A 19,621-nucleotide genomic window follows, 5' to 3' on the forward strand; every position below is an offset into this window, starting at 1 on the left:
GCGCATTAAGAAATTTTCTAATAGCGCCATACGGCTAATAAGAGAATTGATATACATCAAAATGATGACGTCCCTCACCACCAAAAATTGAACGAGTGTTGAACCTATGTATACGATCGTGGTTGACGGTTGATATTAATCTGTTTTCACATTTATTTTACTTTCATTATTAACATGAACTTACATTTTTCAATAATCCATTGCTATATTCATACATTGTTAACAGTAACATACAAATGCACGTTATATCTATAAATAACACTTAACGGTGAAAGATATAAAAATTATGAATTTAATTTTATCCGCATAAGTAACATCGACCAATCAAAGAGGTTTATATTAGACGTTAAAGCCAGTAAAAAGAAAAGTATAATTGGCGTCAGTATAATTGTCGAAGTGGTATTACCTTAATGTCAAATTTCAATATTTATCGCAACTTCATAGGTTGATTTGATTTCCTTATCTCGTATTGATAATTAGTCATTTCCTGTAAAACATTGAAGAATGTTGGAATGTAAGTGATTCTTTGAGTCAACGAAAGTCGATGGTAGTGTGTTATTGAAATTATGAAAATATTTTTTATTCATACCGGTACATAAATTAGTTTTTTTTTTATTGTTCATTTACATTTATTTGTTGTTGTGGGCAATGAATCGAGAAATCTTTCTTTTTAACGATATATCACAATAATATTTGGCTACACAAAGAAAGGTATATAAATAAAATAACATTTTAATAGATTAATTGAATATTATTAGTAAACATTAATATTATCGCATCGTTGTGAAAATTTATGCAATAATTTGTTGTTTATTTGAACCTAAAACTGAAATTATTCCATCTGTATGTAAAGTTTATTATGAATATTAATGTATTAATAACGTATAATAATGTAATAATAACATATTAATGTATTATGAATAGAAACGTTACATTGCTCTTGTATACTTTTGATATCCTAACATTGTGATAAATTTATCACATACAAATATGAAATCAAGTAGAAATATAGAAATAGTGGAAAGCATAGGACAATATGAAATGTTAAATACTTTTTAGGGGACAATATTTCATATTTTCAATCTACTATCACTAGATTATAGATTATATACAATATTTGTCAGTTATATACATGTGAAGCACAGTTTGATAAGATTATGTAGAACTTAACGTTTTGCTATTTTTTTATCAGCAAATATGCAGTGCTCAAAGCAATTAAAAGATCATTTTTCGTGTCATTTTGATTTTTATTACAGTATTGTATTATAAATAACATTTTACTTTATTTAGTCTATAAATCTTTCATTTATATTCGCTAATAGAAGTGATTGTTTTAAGCAGAGAGTTTACATATTTTGATTAATAATGCTTAAACAAAAATTGTATGTTATAATTTATGAACATAAATAATATACATAATATATATATATAGAATGTATATTTACTAATTTTTATCTTTATTTTTAAAAAACTCTTATCTTTATTTTTCAGAAATAATGTTGAACAGTGTAACAAAACATATTTTACACTGTTGTTTACTACTTGTTGTTATAATCATATTTGAATTGATTACCGGAGGACTTAGTTGGAATAATAATAAAAAGGAAACATTTGATCCATGGATTGAATATGGATTTCTTGGCGCACTTATATTATATATCCTGCGAACACTTACATTTCTTTCCTTTCCGCAAGTTTTATTTAACTTTGTAGGACTAATGATATACAATGCATTCCCAGATAAAGTTGTTTTAAAAGGTTCGCCATTACTTGCACCATTTATTTGTATTAGAATAGTAACACGTGGAGATTATCCACAATTAGTGAGAGCGAATGTAATAAGGAATTTAAACAGATGTCTAGAAACTGGTTTAGAAAACTTTCAAATTGAAGTAGTTAGTGATAAGCCAATTGGATTAAACCCTCATAGAAGAATCAGAGAGGTCGTTGTGCCACCAAACTATCGTACAAGTAGTGGTGCTTTGTTCAAAGCCCGTGCTTTACAATATTGCTTAGAAAATTCAGTCAATGAGTTAGCAGATAACGATTGGATTGTACATCTTGATGAAGAAACTTTACTGACTGAAAATTCTGTTCGTGGGATACTGAATTTTGTACTGGATGGAAAACATCAATTTGGTCAAGGGTTAATAACATATGCAAATGAAGATGTTGTTAATTGGATTACTACCTTAGCAGACAGTTTTAGAGTAGCAGATGACATGGGAAAGTTACGATTACAATTTACAATGTTTCATAAACCTTTCTTTAGTATGAAAGGTTCTTATGTTGTTACTCAAGTAATTGTTCATTACGTTATACATGAATCATGTCCTTAATTATAATCATATTATATCATACAAAAACATTTTTATTATTATAGATGGGTGCAGAAAGACAAGTTTCCTTCAACAATGGACTAGATGGATCTGTTGCAGAAGATTGTTTTTTTGCAATGAAAGCATTCACCCAAGGGTATACATTTAATTTTGTGGATGGTGAAATGTGGGAAAAGTCACCATTTACATTATGGGACTTTGTACAACAAAGAAAGAGATGGTTACAAGGTATATTACTTGTTGTACATTCCAAAGCTATTCCATTAAATAAAAAGCTGCTTCTAGGCATATCTTGTTACTCGTGGGTAACACTGCCGCTTTCTACTTCGAATATTGTATTAGCTGGAATTTATCCCATTACTTGCCCACCATTTATAGATTTTCTATGTGCTTTTATTGGTGCGGTAAATATTTATATGTATGTTTTTGGTGTAGTTAAATCATTTTCTTTATACCGATTTGGTATTGCTCGATTTATACTATGTATATGTGGGGCATTATCAACAATTCCTTTTAATTTGATCATAGAAAATGTTGCCGTTATATGGGGTTTGTTCGGAACAAAACATAAATTTTATGTAGTTAACAAAGAGTACAAACCACCAGTGACAGTATAAGAAAGTATTAAAAGATTCCTTTCAGATAGTATCATATACTTACAGAAATGTTTATATACACTTTCAGAAATTCTTGTGTATTTTAGAAGAATAATATGATTTTATATTTTAGAATTTGAAATATTAATAATCTTTTACGTGCTATAGATACATATATATATATATATATATAAGATACATATATATATACATACATACATATATATATATATATTGTGTGGATGACAGGCGTGTTTGAAACAAACATACTTTATCTGTCTTATTTAATACTATATAATAGATAGCCAAAGTAATAATTTAAATATCTTAGTTAATTAATGTTTTATATAATATGCAAAATAATAATAAATATAATATTATGTTTGTAGAGTATAGTTTAGGAAAATTTTAATTTAGACATTCAATTCAGTACTCAGAAGAGTTACAATCAGTTACAATATCTCTCAGATAAGTAATTATGGTACATACTTCATATATTATCATTTGTTCGAAATAAAATACACTTCCTTATCAGATGTTATGTAATGAAGAAAATAATCCTAAAAAAATAATCTATATTCCTTAATAAATCATCTATCAGTAACAATTCTAATATTTATATTTTCAATTAGATTTTCATAAAATTCTTATCAATGAATTGCTAAATTTCCTTAATCAAAATACAATTTTATTCATATTATATATAATTATGTCTTCTTTTATCAACACTAATAATGAAATGAAGTTTGAGATAAAGAAAAAAATCTTGATAAAGCAATCCAATAATAATAGCTCCATAAAATTCTAATTATAAGTATAAAAATTCAAAATTTGTTGAAAAATGATTAATCAAATAATTGAAATTATCTCTTTGATTGATTACTAAGTAATACATGAAACTTAATGTATCACTTATTAGACATCACTTATTATTTATGTTGAAAAAAAACAAAGATAATAGGATTTTTTAAACTTGCAAAAACATGTGATCACTTATTCAAAAATTGTTGTACATGCAATGGAATAATAATTCTTCATCTTTAAATTTACAGAACAGTACAGCATAATATAAAAAGTCAACTTATACAATCAACTACCTTGCTTTTATGCTTTTATTCTAATTATCATCATTGATAACAATTAGGAAAATTGAATTTTGTGTACCTAATATGATATGTTTATTATCTATTATTATCACCTATCTAATGATGATATTTTTAATTAAACAAAATATATTTTTTTTTGGTATATCAATAATGGATTATTTTCAAATTTATGTATATAAATCTAATTTTAATTGATAAAAATTTAACAGAATGTAGTTTCATATCCGTAAAATTATAAGAAATGTAGGGTATCATTACATTTATACACTGGAATGAAATTTTCATATTTTTTTTATACGATATCAGTCTTATATAATAACTTCTGATATAAAACCCATATTAATAAAAATTAACCAACTATGAGTTACTCAAAATAGTAATATTTATAAATTATATCCAGTCAAAGTACATGGAAGTTTGAATGTAAATACACAATTTATTCCTCCTTTTGTTTTGCAAAATTTGATGACTCATTTTCATTTCTATTAATCTACATAAAATTTTTTCAAAATATTTTCAAATGTTGCATAATATATTAGGAAGCAAAACTATAAGTATACAACATAATAATGAGAAAATCTACTTGAAAATTTTTAAAAATAATGTCTAATATCTTCAATTCTACATGCAGTTACTAAAATAATTATATCCAACTACATGTAAGTAACTGCATTTACTGTGATATAAATCCATTTTAACCATATGAAAATTCAAATTGAAAAATTATGAAGATTTTATTTTATAACATTTAATTTAGAGTAAGATATATGTATATATATAATGCGTGTAACACATAAGTATTATATAATTGATGGTTTAATTCCTAAATATTATTATAGTAGAAAAATATTTGTGTTTCTAAATTATAAAATAAACTCATGCAATTTTTTAATTTAGAAACAAGGCTATAAACATATATATACAGTATCGATAAATGCTAACTTACATACAATAGCAGTAGATAACACATAAGTAATATAATAAGTTTAATACATAAATTATAAACAAAATTAATAGTATTTTACATGTTTTTCATTTGTAAGACTTTATTTGTAAAATAAATTTTATTTATTAAAATACGAATACACTGACTTCTAAGTAAGTTTAATATATAAAATTTATATAAAATTATTTATTATTTAGAAACATATGTTTATTTTATGATCATAATATGAAATATATTTAAATTATAATTTCGTATAACAATAATTTTTGTATAATAATTCATAATTTAGAAGCGAAAATTATATATTGGTGATAATTTTCATTTAATAAAATTTGATGATAATTTGAATTTTATATAATAAAATTATGAAAGTATTAATGTGACAATGTAGAATGCATGTAGTAATCGACAAATTTACTAATCAAAATTTTATATATACAGACCTCGTTTTAATCAATGCACATAAATATCATTAAAATTGTTAGTGATACAATTATTAGATAAATAACTCACTTTAAGTTGAGTTTACTCTCTAACTGATTTCTGGCATATGAATTTTCCGAAAGCATTTAAAGTTATTTTTTAAAATTAAGTAAAAAATCTTTCAGTGGTATTTATGTATATTAATTAAAGTGGCATATGCTGCGTATACATACTTAAAATATGCTAAGTAATTATATTCAATAAGATTTACATTATCTAGTCAAGAAAGTATGAGGAAGGTATATAGCAACATTGTTTAATATTATAAAGATGGAAATTGAAATATATTATAATAATATATCATTTTATGAATAATATAAACATCTGTAAAATTTGATAATGAATTAAAAAAGTTTAATAAAATGCCATTGTAGAAGATAAAGAAATATATTTCAATGATTTGCATTAAATAAATTGTTCTACTTGACCTTGTTTTGAAAAGATAAAAATACTTGCATTATTTATGCAATTTCTGCTGTTGGTTTGGTGTGAAATGATGTAAAATGTATTATATAATTGAATACAAAACTGAGACAAGTAATTTGTACAAATTAGCCTAATAATAAAAACAATAAAGATACAATAGTTCATGCCAGCATGTGAAGTTCTGTACACATGACTTGTTCACGCATTGTGAGTAGCACATACTGTGTTATTAGTACTTTAAGATATCAGATGAGGACGCATGACCTGACGATGAATGGTTTATTTAAAGTGTCAGCAAGGATATCTCTGTACGCCACAGACCATTGGTCCCACAGTATAATTATAATATTGCTTTATTTATACTATGTGCAATAAACCTTTATGGGTGTATTATAAATATTAAATCTCTATGTAATTATGTCTATGATTAAAATAACTATGTATAAGTATATATCATACTTCTTTCATAATATATCAGTATCTTCCTAAGGAATCTTGTTTATTAAATATGTACAAACATATATAACAAATTTTGTGAATAGTTATATGAGTAAATGTCTGTAATTTCAAACTTGTAATATCCTTAAATATACAACACATTTCCAATAGGTATAATTGTTTTTAATTAAAATAACTCTTCCTTCTATAATAATAATTTATTGTCTACACTAATATTTTCAAAGATTTTTTTACAAAAGGCTGTTCAATCCATTACTCCATATTGTAGAAATTTGCAGTAATAAATGTTATATACTAATTACAATACCAATATATAAGCACTAGTGTGAAAAATTAAAGAATCACTCAATTTTTAATGAAAGATTGTCGATATTTAAACTTGAAACTTCGTGAAAAAAAATTGTCCTATAATCCAACTGGGCTCATTTCAATGCATGAAGTTTCAATCTTCACAATCCTGAGTTCATCTTTTTCTCAGATGATTTTACATTACGTAGCGGGTAGTAAAGTGAAAATGGATTTTTTTTCTTAAAATTTTAGAAGTTCAAACGTCCCTACAAGTGCTCTCAGACGATTAATAATATTGTCAGTATTTCAAAGTTCTCAATAAATATTGACAATATTGTATTGACAATACATACTGATACTTTTAGTTGAGAACCCTGAAATGTTGACGGTATACATATATTGATAGTCTGAAGGTGCTCTACTGGCATTGAAAAAATATTTTTATGTGCGAAGTCATGGATTTGAAGATCGAAACCTCCCCTTTACAATAACCTCTTAAAACTCGATGTACCGTTTCTTGTCGCTGCTTTTTTGACAACTAGGAGTCTTACCCCTTCCATTGACATTTCCAAACCTAGTGTAAACCTGTATATATCATTATATGATCATGCACGTGCACATATTAACTTAACCTCAATTATTTATGTCCAAATATATGAAACTTCATATATTTTTATGACAAAAGCATAACAAAGATTTTTATAGTAATTGTAGAAAGAAGAAAGGTAAATATGATTTTTAAATTCGTACTTTATTTTATCTTATTTATTATAACTTCTGCTTTTCGGCTGGGGATAGCTTCCAAATTACATCTTCAAATTCATATTTAAATTAATTAATGTAATTTATAACATCTATAATTGATTACAAAGAAATTAAATATTTGAAAAAGTTGATTATAATTTAAGTCCCAGTAAAGCAAGAAAATAAAATATTAAAATCGATGCAACTGATGAAATAAATTAAGAAGCCAAATTACGAATACTTTTTTTTTTAGGCAAAAATGGCGAAGTCACATGTAACAAACAAAGCGCCTCGAAAAGAGGGATTTAAACGTTCTGGGCACAGCATGAATCCTGAACGACCTACAGAAGGATTAAAAGGTGTAGCGAAGGTCCGAACAAAAGCAACAATTAAAAGGTTACAAATGTACCGTAATCAAAAACCAAAGCGTGATCGTAAAGGACATATCATTAGTCCAGCTCCATTCCAAGGATGGAAGCCATCTGGTACTATGTCTCGTGTAGAACCTTCGCAGAGATGGTTTGGCAATTCAAGAGTTATTTCTCAAAATGCTTTACAAAAATTTCAATCTGAATTAGGGAAAGCAATGAAAGATCCTTACAATGTAATTATGAAGTCTACGCAATTGCCGATAACATTACTTCAACAGAAGGCTGCAAATGCAAGAGTGCATTTATTAGATACAGAAAGTTTTGAAAGCGTTTTTGGTCCAAAGAAAGTACGAAAAAGACCAAATTTATCACTATCATCATATGATGAACTACAAAAATTAGCAGAAGAAAAGCAAGAAACGTACAATTTAGAAAAGGATTCTAAGGATGTTGATCTTGTACGTCCAGATACAGGTATTAAAGAAGCTCAAAGAGACTGGGTTATGTCTGCAGGACAAAGCAAGAGAATTTGGAATGAATTGTACAAAGTTATAGATTCTTCTGATGTTATTTTACAAGTATTGGATGCCAGGGATCCTTTAGGAACTAGATCACCACCAATAGAAAAATATCTCAGAACAGAAAAACCTCATAAGCATTTAATGTTTATTTTAAACAAAGTAGATCTTGTTCCAACTTGGGTAACACAAAGATGGGTTGCAATATTAAGTGCAGAATATCCAACAGTAGCCTTTCATGCTTCTATGACGCATCCATTTGGTAAAGGTTCTTTGATTAATTTGTTACGTCAGTTTGCAAAGCTACATATTGATAAGAAACAAATCAGTGTAGGTTTTATAGGGTATCCTAATACAGGTAAAAGTTCAATTATAAATACCTTAAGATCAAAGAAAGTATGTAGTGTTGCACCAATAGCAGGAGAGACAAAAGTATGGCAATATATTACTTTAATGCGACGTATTTACTTGATAGATTGTCCAGGCGTAGTTTATCCATCAGCAGAAACTGACACAGAAAAAGTATTGAAAGGCGTAGTAAGAGTAGAACTTGTTCAAAATCCTGAAGATTACATTTCAGAAGTATTATTACGAGTAAAAAAAGACTATATACGTAAGACATATAAAATTATGGAATGGGATGATCACATTGATTTTCTGGAGAAGTTTGCACGTAGAAGTGGTAAATTATTAAAGAAAGGCGAACCAGATATCACTATCGTCTCACGAATGGTTTTGAACGATTGGCAACGTGGTAAATTACCGTTTTATGTTCCGCCACCTGATTTTGAAGAACCATTGACAAAGACAACAAATGAAATTCCTGTTGAAAATAACAATTCTGAAAAAGAGAATGTTGATATGGATAAAACTGAGGATACATCAAATAAAGATCTACCAAAACTTGAGTTATCTGTAATACAAGATTTTCGAAAAATTAGGGTTGGTTTACCATATTCAGGTGATGATATCAAAAATGACCTATACATTGAACCCAATGCATCTAATGAAAACGATCTGACAGAAGAAACTGATTCAGTTGTATCTGATTTGAATAATGACAACATCAATGAAACTCAAAATGATGAAAATATACAATCTGGAGAAACATCAGTAGGAAATGAAGAAATTGTTGAATCCAATCAAAATTTAAAAAATGGAAATGAAACAGAATTAAATGAAGAAAATTCTGATGATGAAATTCATTTGCCATTAGAAAAAGATACTTTATTGCAAAGTGTGTATGATGAGGTAGAAAAGGAATATGATTCTAGTGATACTGAAATGTTAAATACAAATACATCAAGTAGTGGAGTATTTAAAGTTTCTTCAGCGTCTTCTAAGATGGAATCGCCAATAGAAAAAGAAAAAAAGTTAACAAGCAAACAACGACGAGCCATGGAAAGAGCTAGTAAAAGAAAGAAAGTTGGTAGTAATTTTTATGAAGTTACAAATGTAAAAAATAAAAATAGAAACAGAAAAATACCTAAAGTTAAACGTAAATAATTCATAACTAAGGAAATAAAACAATTAAAAAAATATAAACAGTTATTTATGTAATTGAAATTCAGAAACAAAAACTAATCTAAATAAGAATAGTAAATTTTAATGTGTATAGTAATTTTTAATATATAAATACCATTTATTATTATTCTCATTTATGTTATAAATAAATTGATTTACACTAACAATCAACTCATTGAATATGAAGTTATGTAAAAATTATTTTGTTACTATGTCAAATTTGTATGTATTTTAACAGATTCATAAAAGAAGTATTTGAAGTTTGTATATAAAATAATTTCCTGTTGATTGTTTATTCATACCTAATCGATAATTAATGATGATCAAGTGCACTTGATAAATTTTCAAATACGATTTTCTCTAAAACAAAGCCTCAGACAAAAAGAATTTTATTCTACATCTTCTTGTTTTTTCATAAGTCATAAATTTTGTCATAATTATGACAAATTACGTATTACAGAAATCTAAGTAACTAATTAACTAAATTAATGTAATTTGTATTCATTTTCGAAATATATCATAGGTTTCGATTAATGAAAAAATTCGTTCGATTGTTATTGAGTAATTGTTTATGATAAGAAAATTTAGACAAATTCAGGTAATTTATTTCAAAATTTATACAGATTCAAATTTGAGCAGATTCAGATAATCTATTGCTCGTACATTAATATAGTAATATTTATAATTTAAACAGAAAGGGTTGCCATTTTCGTGAAACTGTTTTTGTTAAATGCCGCTTTTCGGCTTGCGGGTATATTATCTTACTACCGCATGGTCATGTGGTGTTTTGGAACCGCATTGGTCATTGGTCACCAACTTAGTGATGTATATTAGAAGAAGAAAATAAACCAGTTAACCAATTATACCAGAGAGAAAATTCTTGGTATATTACTCGATGAAAATAATATTGCATTTGCGTGACCAATCACCAATGTGAATTCCAAAGTATCACGTTGCTCGCTTCCCGGAAATAACTTCACACCTTCCCTTATTGTTCGGTCACTTTATTCCTATGTCCATGATACATACATATATACATATATTGTACATATATTGAACACATACTTTGTAGTTATTTAATGATGGTGTAAAATATAGAGGTCCGCTGTGTTTGACATTCGTTTCACATTGTAGCTATGTAAAATGTTCACATGTGAAGTTTTAAAATTTGTACAGATATTGTGAAATGTATATGTAACGAATTTTTGTACTTTCTGTGTGATAATTTACTTACATATATATTTATATATATTTTTTATTAATCAAATAAGAATATCAAGAAATTATTGTAAAGGTGTTTTGGAGAAATAGGTGATTTGGAGAAATCCAACCTCAAAATGCAATGAGAGATAATGAGCAGACTATAAAATTATAAGAATTTAAAGCATTTTTTAAAGAAAGTAGATTCAAAAATATTTTCAAAATTTCGACACACATATTCCAAATGCGTAGTCGTAGTAATTCTGGTGTCCGCTTGGACTATTACCAACGGATTGTACATAAAATTATTATGAAACATCAGAATGTTGTCACAGGGCTTTTCCCTGCTAGTCCAGAAAATGACCATGCATGGGTTCGTGACAATGTATACTGTATTCTCGCTGTTTGGGGTCTTTCAATGGCATATAAAAAGATAGCTGATGCGGATGAAGATAGAGCTAAAACATATGAACTGGAACAGAGTTGCGTAAAATTAATGAGAGGTTTATTGATGGCAATGATGCAACAGAAAGAAAAAGTTGAACGATTTAAGTCCACTCAAAATCCATATGATGCTTTACATGCTAAATACAGTTCTGTTAACGAACAAACTGTTGTGGGTGATACAGAATGGGGTCATCTTCAAATAGATGCCATATCTCTTTATTTATTAATCCTGGCCCAAATGACTGCATCTGGTTTGCAAATTGTTTTCAACTTGGACGAGGTACATACATTATAACATATATTGTAACTAATATGCATTATATATGGAATAATTTTTGGCATAATAATTATAAATATATATAATTTAACTTCAGGTTGCATTCATTCAAAATTTAGTGTTCTATATTGAATCAGCTTATTGTACTCCTGATTATGGAATTTGGGAGAGAGGAGATAAAACAAATCATGGGTTACCAGAACTAAATGCTAGCAGTATTGGAATGGCAAAAGCTGCGATGGAAGCAATGAATGAATTGGACTTATTTGGTGCAAGAGGTGGACCTACCTCGGTAATTCATGTATTAGCAGATGAAGCACAAAAATGTCAAGCTGTTCTACAGTCTATGTTACCACGTGAATCCAATTCGAAAGAATTAGACAGTGGTTTATTATCTGTTATAAGTTTTCCAGCATTCGCTGTAGATGAACCTAATTTAATTCAATTAACAAGAGATGCTATTACTAAGAAGCTGCAGGGTCATTATGGATGTAAGAGATTTTTGAGAGATGGATATAAAACGCCAAAAGAAGATCCTAATAGGTGAAGTATATTAAAGAAAAATTAATTCTATGCATATTGTTAGCATTATCTAACCAATTTACTATGCTTTTAATAGGCTCTATTATGAACCATGGGAATTACGTATGTTTGAAAATATAGAATGCGAATGGCCTTTATTCTTTTGTTACTTAATCGTGGATTATTGTTTCCAAGGCAATAAAGAGGCAGTAGCAGATTATACAAAACAATTAGAACAAATTATGATCAAAGCAGAAGATGGAATAAAGTTAGTACCTGAATTGTATTCTGTAGAAACTGCAAATGTATCGGCAGAATATGCTGAACCAGGTAGCCAGAAGCGTGTTGCATTAGGCAGATGCCCATTTATGTGGGCTCAATCTCTTTACATATTAGGAAAATTATTACAAGAAGTAGGTGTATAACTATAGAAAAATTAAATACAGAGAAGTTAAAACTATTTTCTTTTTTAATTTATATTTTCAATTAATAGGGTTTTCTTGCTGTGGGTGAATTGGATCCATTAAATAGACGTTTGTGTAGCGAGAAAAAGCCGGATGTTGTAGTACAAGTTGTTATTTTAGCAGAAGATGCTGAAATTAGAGAAAAAATAGCTCAACATGATATTCATGTACAAACAATTGCAGAGGTTGCTCCAATTGAAGTGCAACCCGCAAAAGTCCTCAGTCATTTGTATACATATTTAGGTATATACGAAGTATATTTATTAAATAATTTGTTGTGTATTTAAATCGCTTTTGTTAATCTAAGATAACTACTTTTAGGCCGAAATAAAAAATTAGGATTATCTGGACGTAAATCAAGAGATGTAGGAATTTTAAGCACCAGTAAATTATATTCTTTGAATGATAAAATATTTGCATTCACTCCACAGGTAAGGATGCTGATGCTCATCGAACTGTCTGCTTTCTATACTTTTATTTCTTTTCTTACGTTGCCTCTTGTTCTTGCATCAAACATTAGTTGACAGACATGACCCGCTTCTACATCGCATCGGACTATGAACTCATGATTGACATATTCAAAGGCGAAATTAATTTCTTGAAGTCTAGCTGGCAGAACATGTTAGGCCGGCCTCTTGTGGTCATGCCCCTCAAGAACATTCATCTAGGTATAGTAACTTAATATTTAAAAACTATAATTTTCATCTGTGTTACTTTTTATTATCTAATACATGGAAAGTTGTGATAATAAAATTTCAAAGCTTAAAAGTAACAGAGATAAAATATATAGCTTTTAAACAAAGCAGTTCCTTTTTGGAGTTTAATTTCTTATTGAAATTATGCAAGTACATTATCCAAAAAGCATCTAACATGTCTGCCTGCATGCGTGCATTTGTTTTTGTTATTAGTTTTGCTTTCGTGGTTATGGAAAGTTTTAATGCAATTTTATTAGCCATCGTTAATATTTTGCTAATTATTAATTTCTACTATATGATATTTAAATGTCATTGTCTTCATCATAAGCGAAATCAATTAATGTTATAAAATAGTTAAACAAAAAAGAAAGAGGAATTGAGGAAAGGCCGTTTTCTTTTCGATATAAAATCTAACATTCTAAGAAGATAACAGCTTATATGTGCGGTGGTGTGCGCGTTTGTTGCATGTCTTAGAACTTTGATGCGGAGGAGTACTACACGACAAATGATGCAGCCCTCCTTGCCAACACTTTTACAACCAACTTGGCCTTCCTCACCATCAACTGGAAGCAAATGCTCGGCAGACCAACTATAACACTTGTTGCTACTCATAATCATCTAGGTATGCCATAGGCAGCTTTAGATCATCATTCAGGACAAAAGTTTATTTAAGATGTGTGCTAAAAATAGAATAGATTTCTCTCAATAGTGATACATCCTACAAGTAATATAGAAAATGTTGCTTTCTTTATTCTTAGATAACAATAAAAACAATCTTTTTATTTTATATAGCACAATTATTATTTCAGACCAAGGAAAGATACCATTGGCAATGATAACTACTATGAAGAAATTAAAAAGTGGTTATATCAATGGTACAAGAGTTTCATTAGGGAACTTAAATGAGTTTTTAAGTACCTCTTGCATTACAAATCTAAGCTTCTTAGGAAGTTCTGAAGATGGTAGGCCAGATAAATTGAATCCGCAGGTAAATAAATATTTTTGTTGCAAATTAATATACATAATTTCATATTTTATATATATTTATACATATTTGATAAGGTCCAACAATATTTAGAAGAACATCTGATGCGCGCATTCCCACATCGTACAGGTCTCCTGAATAGACCGATAACTAAAACTGGAAAAAATTTAAGACGCAGAATGTCAGTTAAAGGTGCTATAAAGAAAACAAGATCAATTGCTGTAGAACGTAAGTTACATTTATTTCGTATATTAATTACATACAAATTTCTTAAATTCTTAACATTTTGATTGTGTGCGATTTAAAGCGGATCTTTAAACGTTTGTATAATGTGATCTTATATACTATAGTTCCTACCATCCTACAAGAATGTAAGTGTACATACTAACATTTGATAAATAATTTCCAAATTATAATAAAAATCAATATTTTAACACGTCCATTCTGTTTATGAATATAAATTATAATTAATATAAAAAATTTAACATGTCTATTTTGTTTTTAAACACATATAATTTTAAATGAATTTAATAACCAAATAGTTGAATGAGTTGAAAATAGTTTTTGAGAAAAGTGAAAAAATGTAAGTATATAATTTGTAGCTGAAATTCTTGGGGTGGCAGGAGAAGATAGAAGACCTTCTGCTGTTCTAAATACAAATCCATTTATTGAAGTGACAGATACGACGTTAACTCCCAATTCTACGCAGTCGGCTCCCATGGATCGAACACCGTCCCCTACAGATGAATTATTATCTTGGACGAATTCTCCAAAGTTACATAGACACAGAGGTATAGGTGAAACTCAGTATGCAGATACAGAAGTAGAGGAATTGTTAACCATGCTTCGAGAAACTGAAAGTTTAGAAGAACAAGGAGATATTTTACAATATCTTGTAAGTACAAGCAAGAAAACATTTCTATATAATGGATTTAAATTTAATTTCATTTAGTACTATAAAATTCGTTATTCAAAATTTTATTGATAGATTACTTATTGGTAAACATTAAAAATTTTGAATTTTTGGTATAAAGTGTAACAGAAAAATAATATGATAATGAAAAATAGGGAAAATAATGTCTTTTTCTATATAATACATGATTAATCTTCTAGCAACAGAGCAATTTTATTAACAAATAGATAGTTAGTTTCAAAAACAAATATTATTATGCATATGCGATTATTCATCATTGAGGAATTAAAGTTGTTTCTAACATTTTTGAAAAATATTTTCTATTGATTTAATAAAAATTTCCAATTTAAATATTTAGGTTGATTCTCAAGGTCTGTATTTCAATACTGGTATGGTAGAAGAAGGTCATCCAGTTTTGATAAAAGATTTACTGAAAGATCTCTACGAAAAGGCTTGTCAACAAAAAATGTGGGGTATTGTACGCCACACAGCTGGCATGTTAGGAAAACGAGTAGAAGATTTAGCCAAAGCAGTCACTGATTTATTAGTTCGTCAGAAACAAGTTACGGTTGGAATGCCACCAACTAACGAGCACACTATTGTCGCACCATTGCCAGAAAATGAATTACGAGCTTTAATTCATCAAGCTTATGGAGATGATGAATCTACTGCTATGCTAACGCAAGAATTACTTGTTTATTTAGCAATGTTCATTAGAACGGAACCACAATTGTTTCTTGAGATGCTCAGACTTAGAGTAGGTTTAATTATTCAAGTAATGGCTACTGAATTATCAAGAACTCTAATATGTACAGGAGAAGAAGCATCCGAGCATTTGCTTAACTTATCGCCATTCGAAATGAAAAATCTTTTACACCATATTATAAGCGGGAAGGAATTTGCCATTAGCAGTGGTATGTTTAACATGTTAATGAAATAAGACATGAATTTTATTTTCATGTAAAAATAATTTTTTCTGATTTTAGTTGGTCGGGGAAATTTTTCTGTTATCAGTTGCAAATCTAGTAAAGTTAGCAAGGTAATAGTCATTAAAGTATATTGATACACATGATTATTGGTTTTTAATACTTTTATTGTAATCCTAATACCTTGCTTTAGAAATCACAAATTGGAGGCTTCTTAAGTTCTGATCAAACTGATGGCAACGAAGTAGAGCCAGACCGACAAGGTCAATGGTTACGACGACGAAGGTTGGACGGTGCATTAAACAGAGTGCCGCGAGATTTTTATCCTCGAGTATGGCAAGTGCTCGAACGAGTAAGTATACACGTGTGCAAAGTATTTCAGGTCTTAACGGACAAGCTTTGGAAACACAGAAGCGATAAAAATTAAAAAAAAAACAGCATAAATATATGTTCATTATTGTTTTGTTCAAAACATAATGTTCAAAACATAAAAATGTAAAAACCAACATTTGTAGACTTTCAATGTAAAGGAAATATTTTTATTTAAAGTAAATTTTATTGAATTATAAAACACAATTAATTTAACAAATTCTTGAAGTAGACCATTTTAATATATGCATAATATCGATCAATCTATTATTATGTATGTACTTTTAATATATCTCTGGTTTTAACACGCAGAAATAATATTTCATTAAAGTAATTCCAAAAACTGTGTTACATTAGAACTAAACCTATGTAATGCTTCTTAACTTATAATGATAATATTATTATTTCTTGAAAACAATACATATACAATTTTTTCTTTACTTTAAGCAATTTTGCATGATCCTGAAGTTCGTCCATTAAAACTTGTGATTTTCCTGTATTTAAAATTTATCATTTGCTAACATTTCACCTGTTACAGTGCCAAGGTTTGGCAATCGAAGGCAGAATTCTACCTCAAAATCTTACACAGGAAATGACATCAGGGGAATTAAAATTTGCACTAGCAGTAGAAACTGTATTAAATACTATACCACAACCAGAATATCGTCAGTTAGTAGTCGAAGCTTTAATGGTATTAACTTTAGTAACTGAATATAATGTGGCAACATCTTTGGGAGGACTTATTGCTGTTGAACAATTAGTTCATAAGGCTAATGCCATTTTTTTAGATGATCAGGTATAGTATTAATATATAATACAATATAATATACATATATATTATATATACTGAATTCATTTAAAATAATTAGATGAAAATTGATGGTGATGCTACTCTGTGCTGTGCTAAACCAAAAGAGCAACGTGAAACAACCGCAATGGGAAATCTTCTTTGTGGTGGAGCAGCGTATGTTTGTCAACATTTTTATGATAGTGCTCCAAGTGGTAGTTTTGGAACAATGACATACATTACAAGAGCCATAGCCTCGCTATTAAATTGTTTACCAAAGGATGGTGATTTGGAGTGTTCAATATCGTAGTTATTTATTTCTTAGAAATAAACAATTTTTAGTTAATTATGTCTAGAAGTCATCTTATAATTTACGTTTGTTGTTTAATATTCGCCTGTGAAATATAAGAAATTTAACCCGTTATTCAGTTTTTTACATTGAGATTACCATATAAAAATGAAAATTAAACTCCAGTGTGAATTAACTACCTCATATTTTTTATTTATAATGTACAACAATATAATATACTTATTAATTCGATTTTGAAGAAGTGAAAGGATTCCAGGGTAGCTTCCATACTGAAGGTCTGTAAAAATAATATGCCATTATATCCTCTTGCAAACACAAAAATAAAAAAAACGTAATTTATTATAAACATACTTCTTTGCAACTATCTGACTTTCTTCTTCCTTAAGTTGGGCAATTAACTCAGACCTGTATTGAAGTTTTAAAGGTTTCACTTCGTTTTTTTCTTCATTTTGTTTTATGAATTTCTGACAAGCTTCCTTATATGTTAAACCATACCATTCAATTTCACCTCGTGTATACTGGGAATATATATTAATATAATAATTATATTAATTATACAATAATTAAAGTAATTAATTTCAAAGTTAAAAAATATTAAAATTATATTAAAGGAACTTACAGCTGTTAAATATTCTTTATATTTATTATAAATTTCTTCTTTTTTAACAGGATCATCTGGATATAATGTTTTATCAAGCAATGACAAAAGTATCTGACGTTTTATTTTTAGTGCAAGCTCGGACTTTAAATCACAGGCAGGAGTCTATAAATAATTAGAAGCATTAAATGATATGATAATATTTACGATATTTGAAAGTATTTTATAACTTATTTATGTACCTTTAACAAATAGTGATCAAAACCATAATGTTCATTTATTAAATCAATAGTCCTATTGGTAACAACAACACTTATGTATTTATCTAGAACTTCACTATAAACTACGGACTTTTTAAGAGTAGGAAACCAAAAGCGAGGGTATCTGCGAGCATATTTGTGCTTCTTTGTAAAACCTTGTATGATAGCTTCACCACCCCATAGTCCTTCATGAAATTCCTTAGGATATAATAAGGGTAATGGTACATTTTGAACTGGATATCTAAAAGTAAATTTCATTTAATAATATTGAAGATATTAAACATTATTACCAAGAAAAACATGGTTACTAATAATTGAACTAATATTTCAATATTAAATTTTTAAGTATCAAATAAGAATATTTGAAAATATGTTACTAAATATTTACACTTCTTCTGTTTCTTCGTTTTTTACATATCTGCCCTTTTGCTCTATATAGTGAACAGCAGATGGTGTTTGCATTTTCCATTCTTTCCAAAACTTTTTATATTCTTCTGGTAATGCTGCACCAATTCCTTTTGTCCATCGTGTAGGTCTTGGTATGTAATATAATTTCTAAAAATTTACATATATGATCATTAGTATTATAATATCAAATCTTTTTCCATGCGAGAACAATAAATACAGATGTATATGTAAAATTATAAAGGTACAACAAAATTTATTTGAGGTTATGTTTTATAAATGTATTATTTTTTAATGCAGTATAATACATTACCTTGCCCAGATGTTTCATTGACATATTTTATATTTTCGAAAATTTGTAATAGAATAACAGAATAATTCTCTTAATGTGTTTAAATTATTAGACTACAGCATAGATAATAAATAATATTGAGTTAAACAAGATACAAAATAGATCTTAAGCCGCAGTCATACAAACATGTCCGAACCACGATCGCATAAACAGTTTTCGACACTCACTAGGGAAAACCGTCTGGAAACTGAATCGTGTTTAGTAATGAAAAATCAATATGGAACGTTAATAAAGCCCGCGTTTTTGCGAAACAAACAGAGATGAGTAGAGTGTCTCTATCTTTGTTTAAGACATTCATGACATGTCACGTA

At 28.2% G+C, this 19,621-nt stretch overlaps 4 protein-coding genes across 8 annotated transcripts; 3 read left to right on the forward strand and 1 right to left on the reverse strand.

The window, feature by feature from the left end:
- The first annotated feature begins 12 nt into the window (after positions 1-12).
- LOC126868024 (beta-1,4-mannosyltransferase egh) lies at positions 13-5,124 on the forward strand. 3 transcript variants are annotated; one of them, XM_050623167.1, is made up of 3 exons: positions 13-128; positions 1,492-2,300; positions 2,384-5,124. In XM_050623167.1, the coding sequence occupies exons 1-3, from the start codon at positions 107-109 to the stop codon at positions 2,954-2,956; spliced, it is 1,404 nt and encodes a 467-aa protein (XP_050479124.1). In that variant the 5' UTR covers positions 13-106; the 3' UTR covers positions 2,957-5,124. The 3 variants fall into 3 exon arrangements, with proteins under 3 accessions (XP_050479124.1, XP_050479126.1, XP_050479125.1); XM_050623169.1 differs by having other exon boundaries at positions 74-711; XM_050623168.1 differs by having other exon boundaries at positions 74-514.
- Positions 5,125-7,551: 2,427 nt separating this feature from the next.
- LOC126868018 (uncharacterized) lies at positions 7,552-10,060 on the forward strand. The gene has a single exon (XM_050623153.1). The coding sequence runs from the start codon at positions 7,647-7,649 to the stop codon at positions 9,780-9,782; it is 2,136 nt and encodes a 711-aa protein (XP_050479110.1). The 5' UTR covers positions 7,552-7,646; the 3' UTR covers positions 9,783-10,060.
- A 564-nt stretch (positions 10,061-10,624) lies between these two features.
- LOC126868044 (probable phosphorylase b kinase regulatory subunit alpha) lies at positions 10,625-17,809 on the forward strand. Of its 3 annotated transcripts, none has more exons than XM_050623192.1 (14): positions 10,625-11,727; positions 11,822-12,267; positions 12,344-12,659; positions 12,740-12,953; positions 13,032-13,141; positions 13,880-14,027; positions 14,215-14,393; positions 14,468-14,618; positions 14,993-15,285; positions 15,662-16,217; positions 16,290-16,342; positions 16,423-16,581; positions 17,137-17,394; positions 17,468-17,809. In XM_050623192.1, the coding sequence occupies exons 1-14, from the start codon at positions 11,245-11,247 to the stop codon at positions 17,693-17,695; spliced, it is 3,594 nt and encodes a 1,197-aa protein (XP_050479149.1). In that variant the 5' UTR covers positions 10,625-11,244; the 3' UTR covers positions 17,696-17,809. The 3 variants fall into 3 exon arrangements, with proteins under 3 accessions (XP_050479149.1, XP_050479150.1, XP_050479148.1); XM_050623193.1 differs by lacking the exon at positions 13,880-14,027 and adding an exon at positions 13,231-13,378 and having other exon boundaries at positions 10,626-11,727; positions 15,065-15,285; XM_050623191.1 differs by lacking the exon at positions 13,880-14,027 and adding an exon at positions 13,231-13,378 and having other exon boundaries at positions 10,627-11,727.
- Positions 17,810-17,862: 53 nt separating this feature from the next.
- Positions 17,863-19,450, reverse strand: LOC126868051 (39S ribosomal protein L28, mitochondrial). The gene is made up of 6 exons (XM_050623209.1): positions 19,272-19,450; positions 18,942-19,108; positions 18,536-18,794; positions 18,315-18,458; positions 18,047-18,213; positions 17,863-17,972 (listed from the first exon to the last, which is right to left on the reverse strand). Exons 1-6 carry the CDS (start codon positions 19,293-19,295, stop codon positions 17,918-17,920), a joined length of 816 nt encoding a protein of 271 aa, XP_050479166.1. The 5' UTR covers positions 19,296-19,450; the 3' UTR covers positions 17,863-17,917.
- Positions 19,451-19,621: the final 171 nt, after the last annotated feature.

This window comes from Bombus huntii, chromosome 7, assembly GCF_024542735.1.
Source record: "Bombus huntii isolate Logan2020A chromosome 7, iyBomHunt1.1, whole genome shotgun sequence".
Classification (NCBI taxonomy): domain Eukaryota; kingdom Metazoa; phylum Arthropoda; class Insecta; order Hymenoptera; family Apidae; genus Bombus; species Bombus huntii.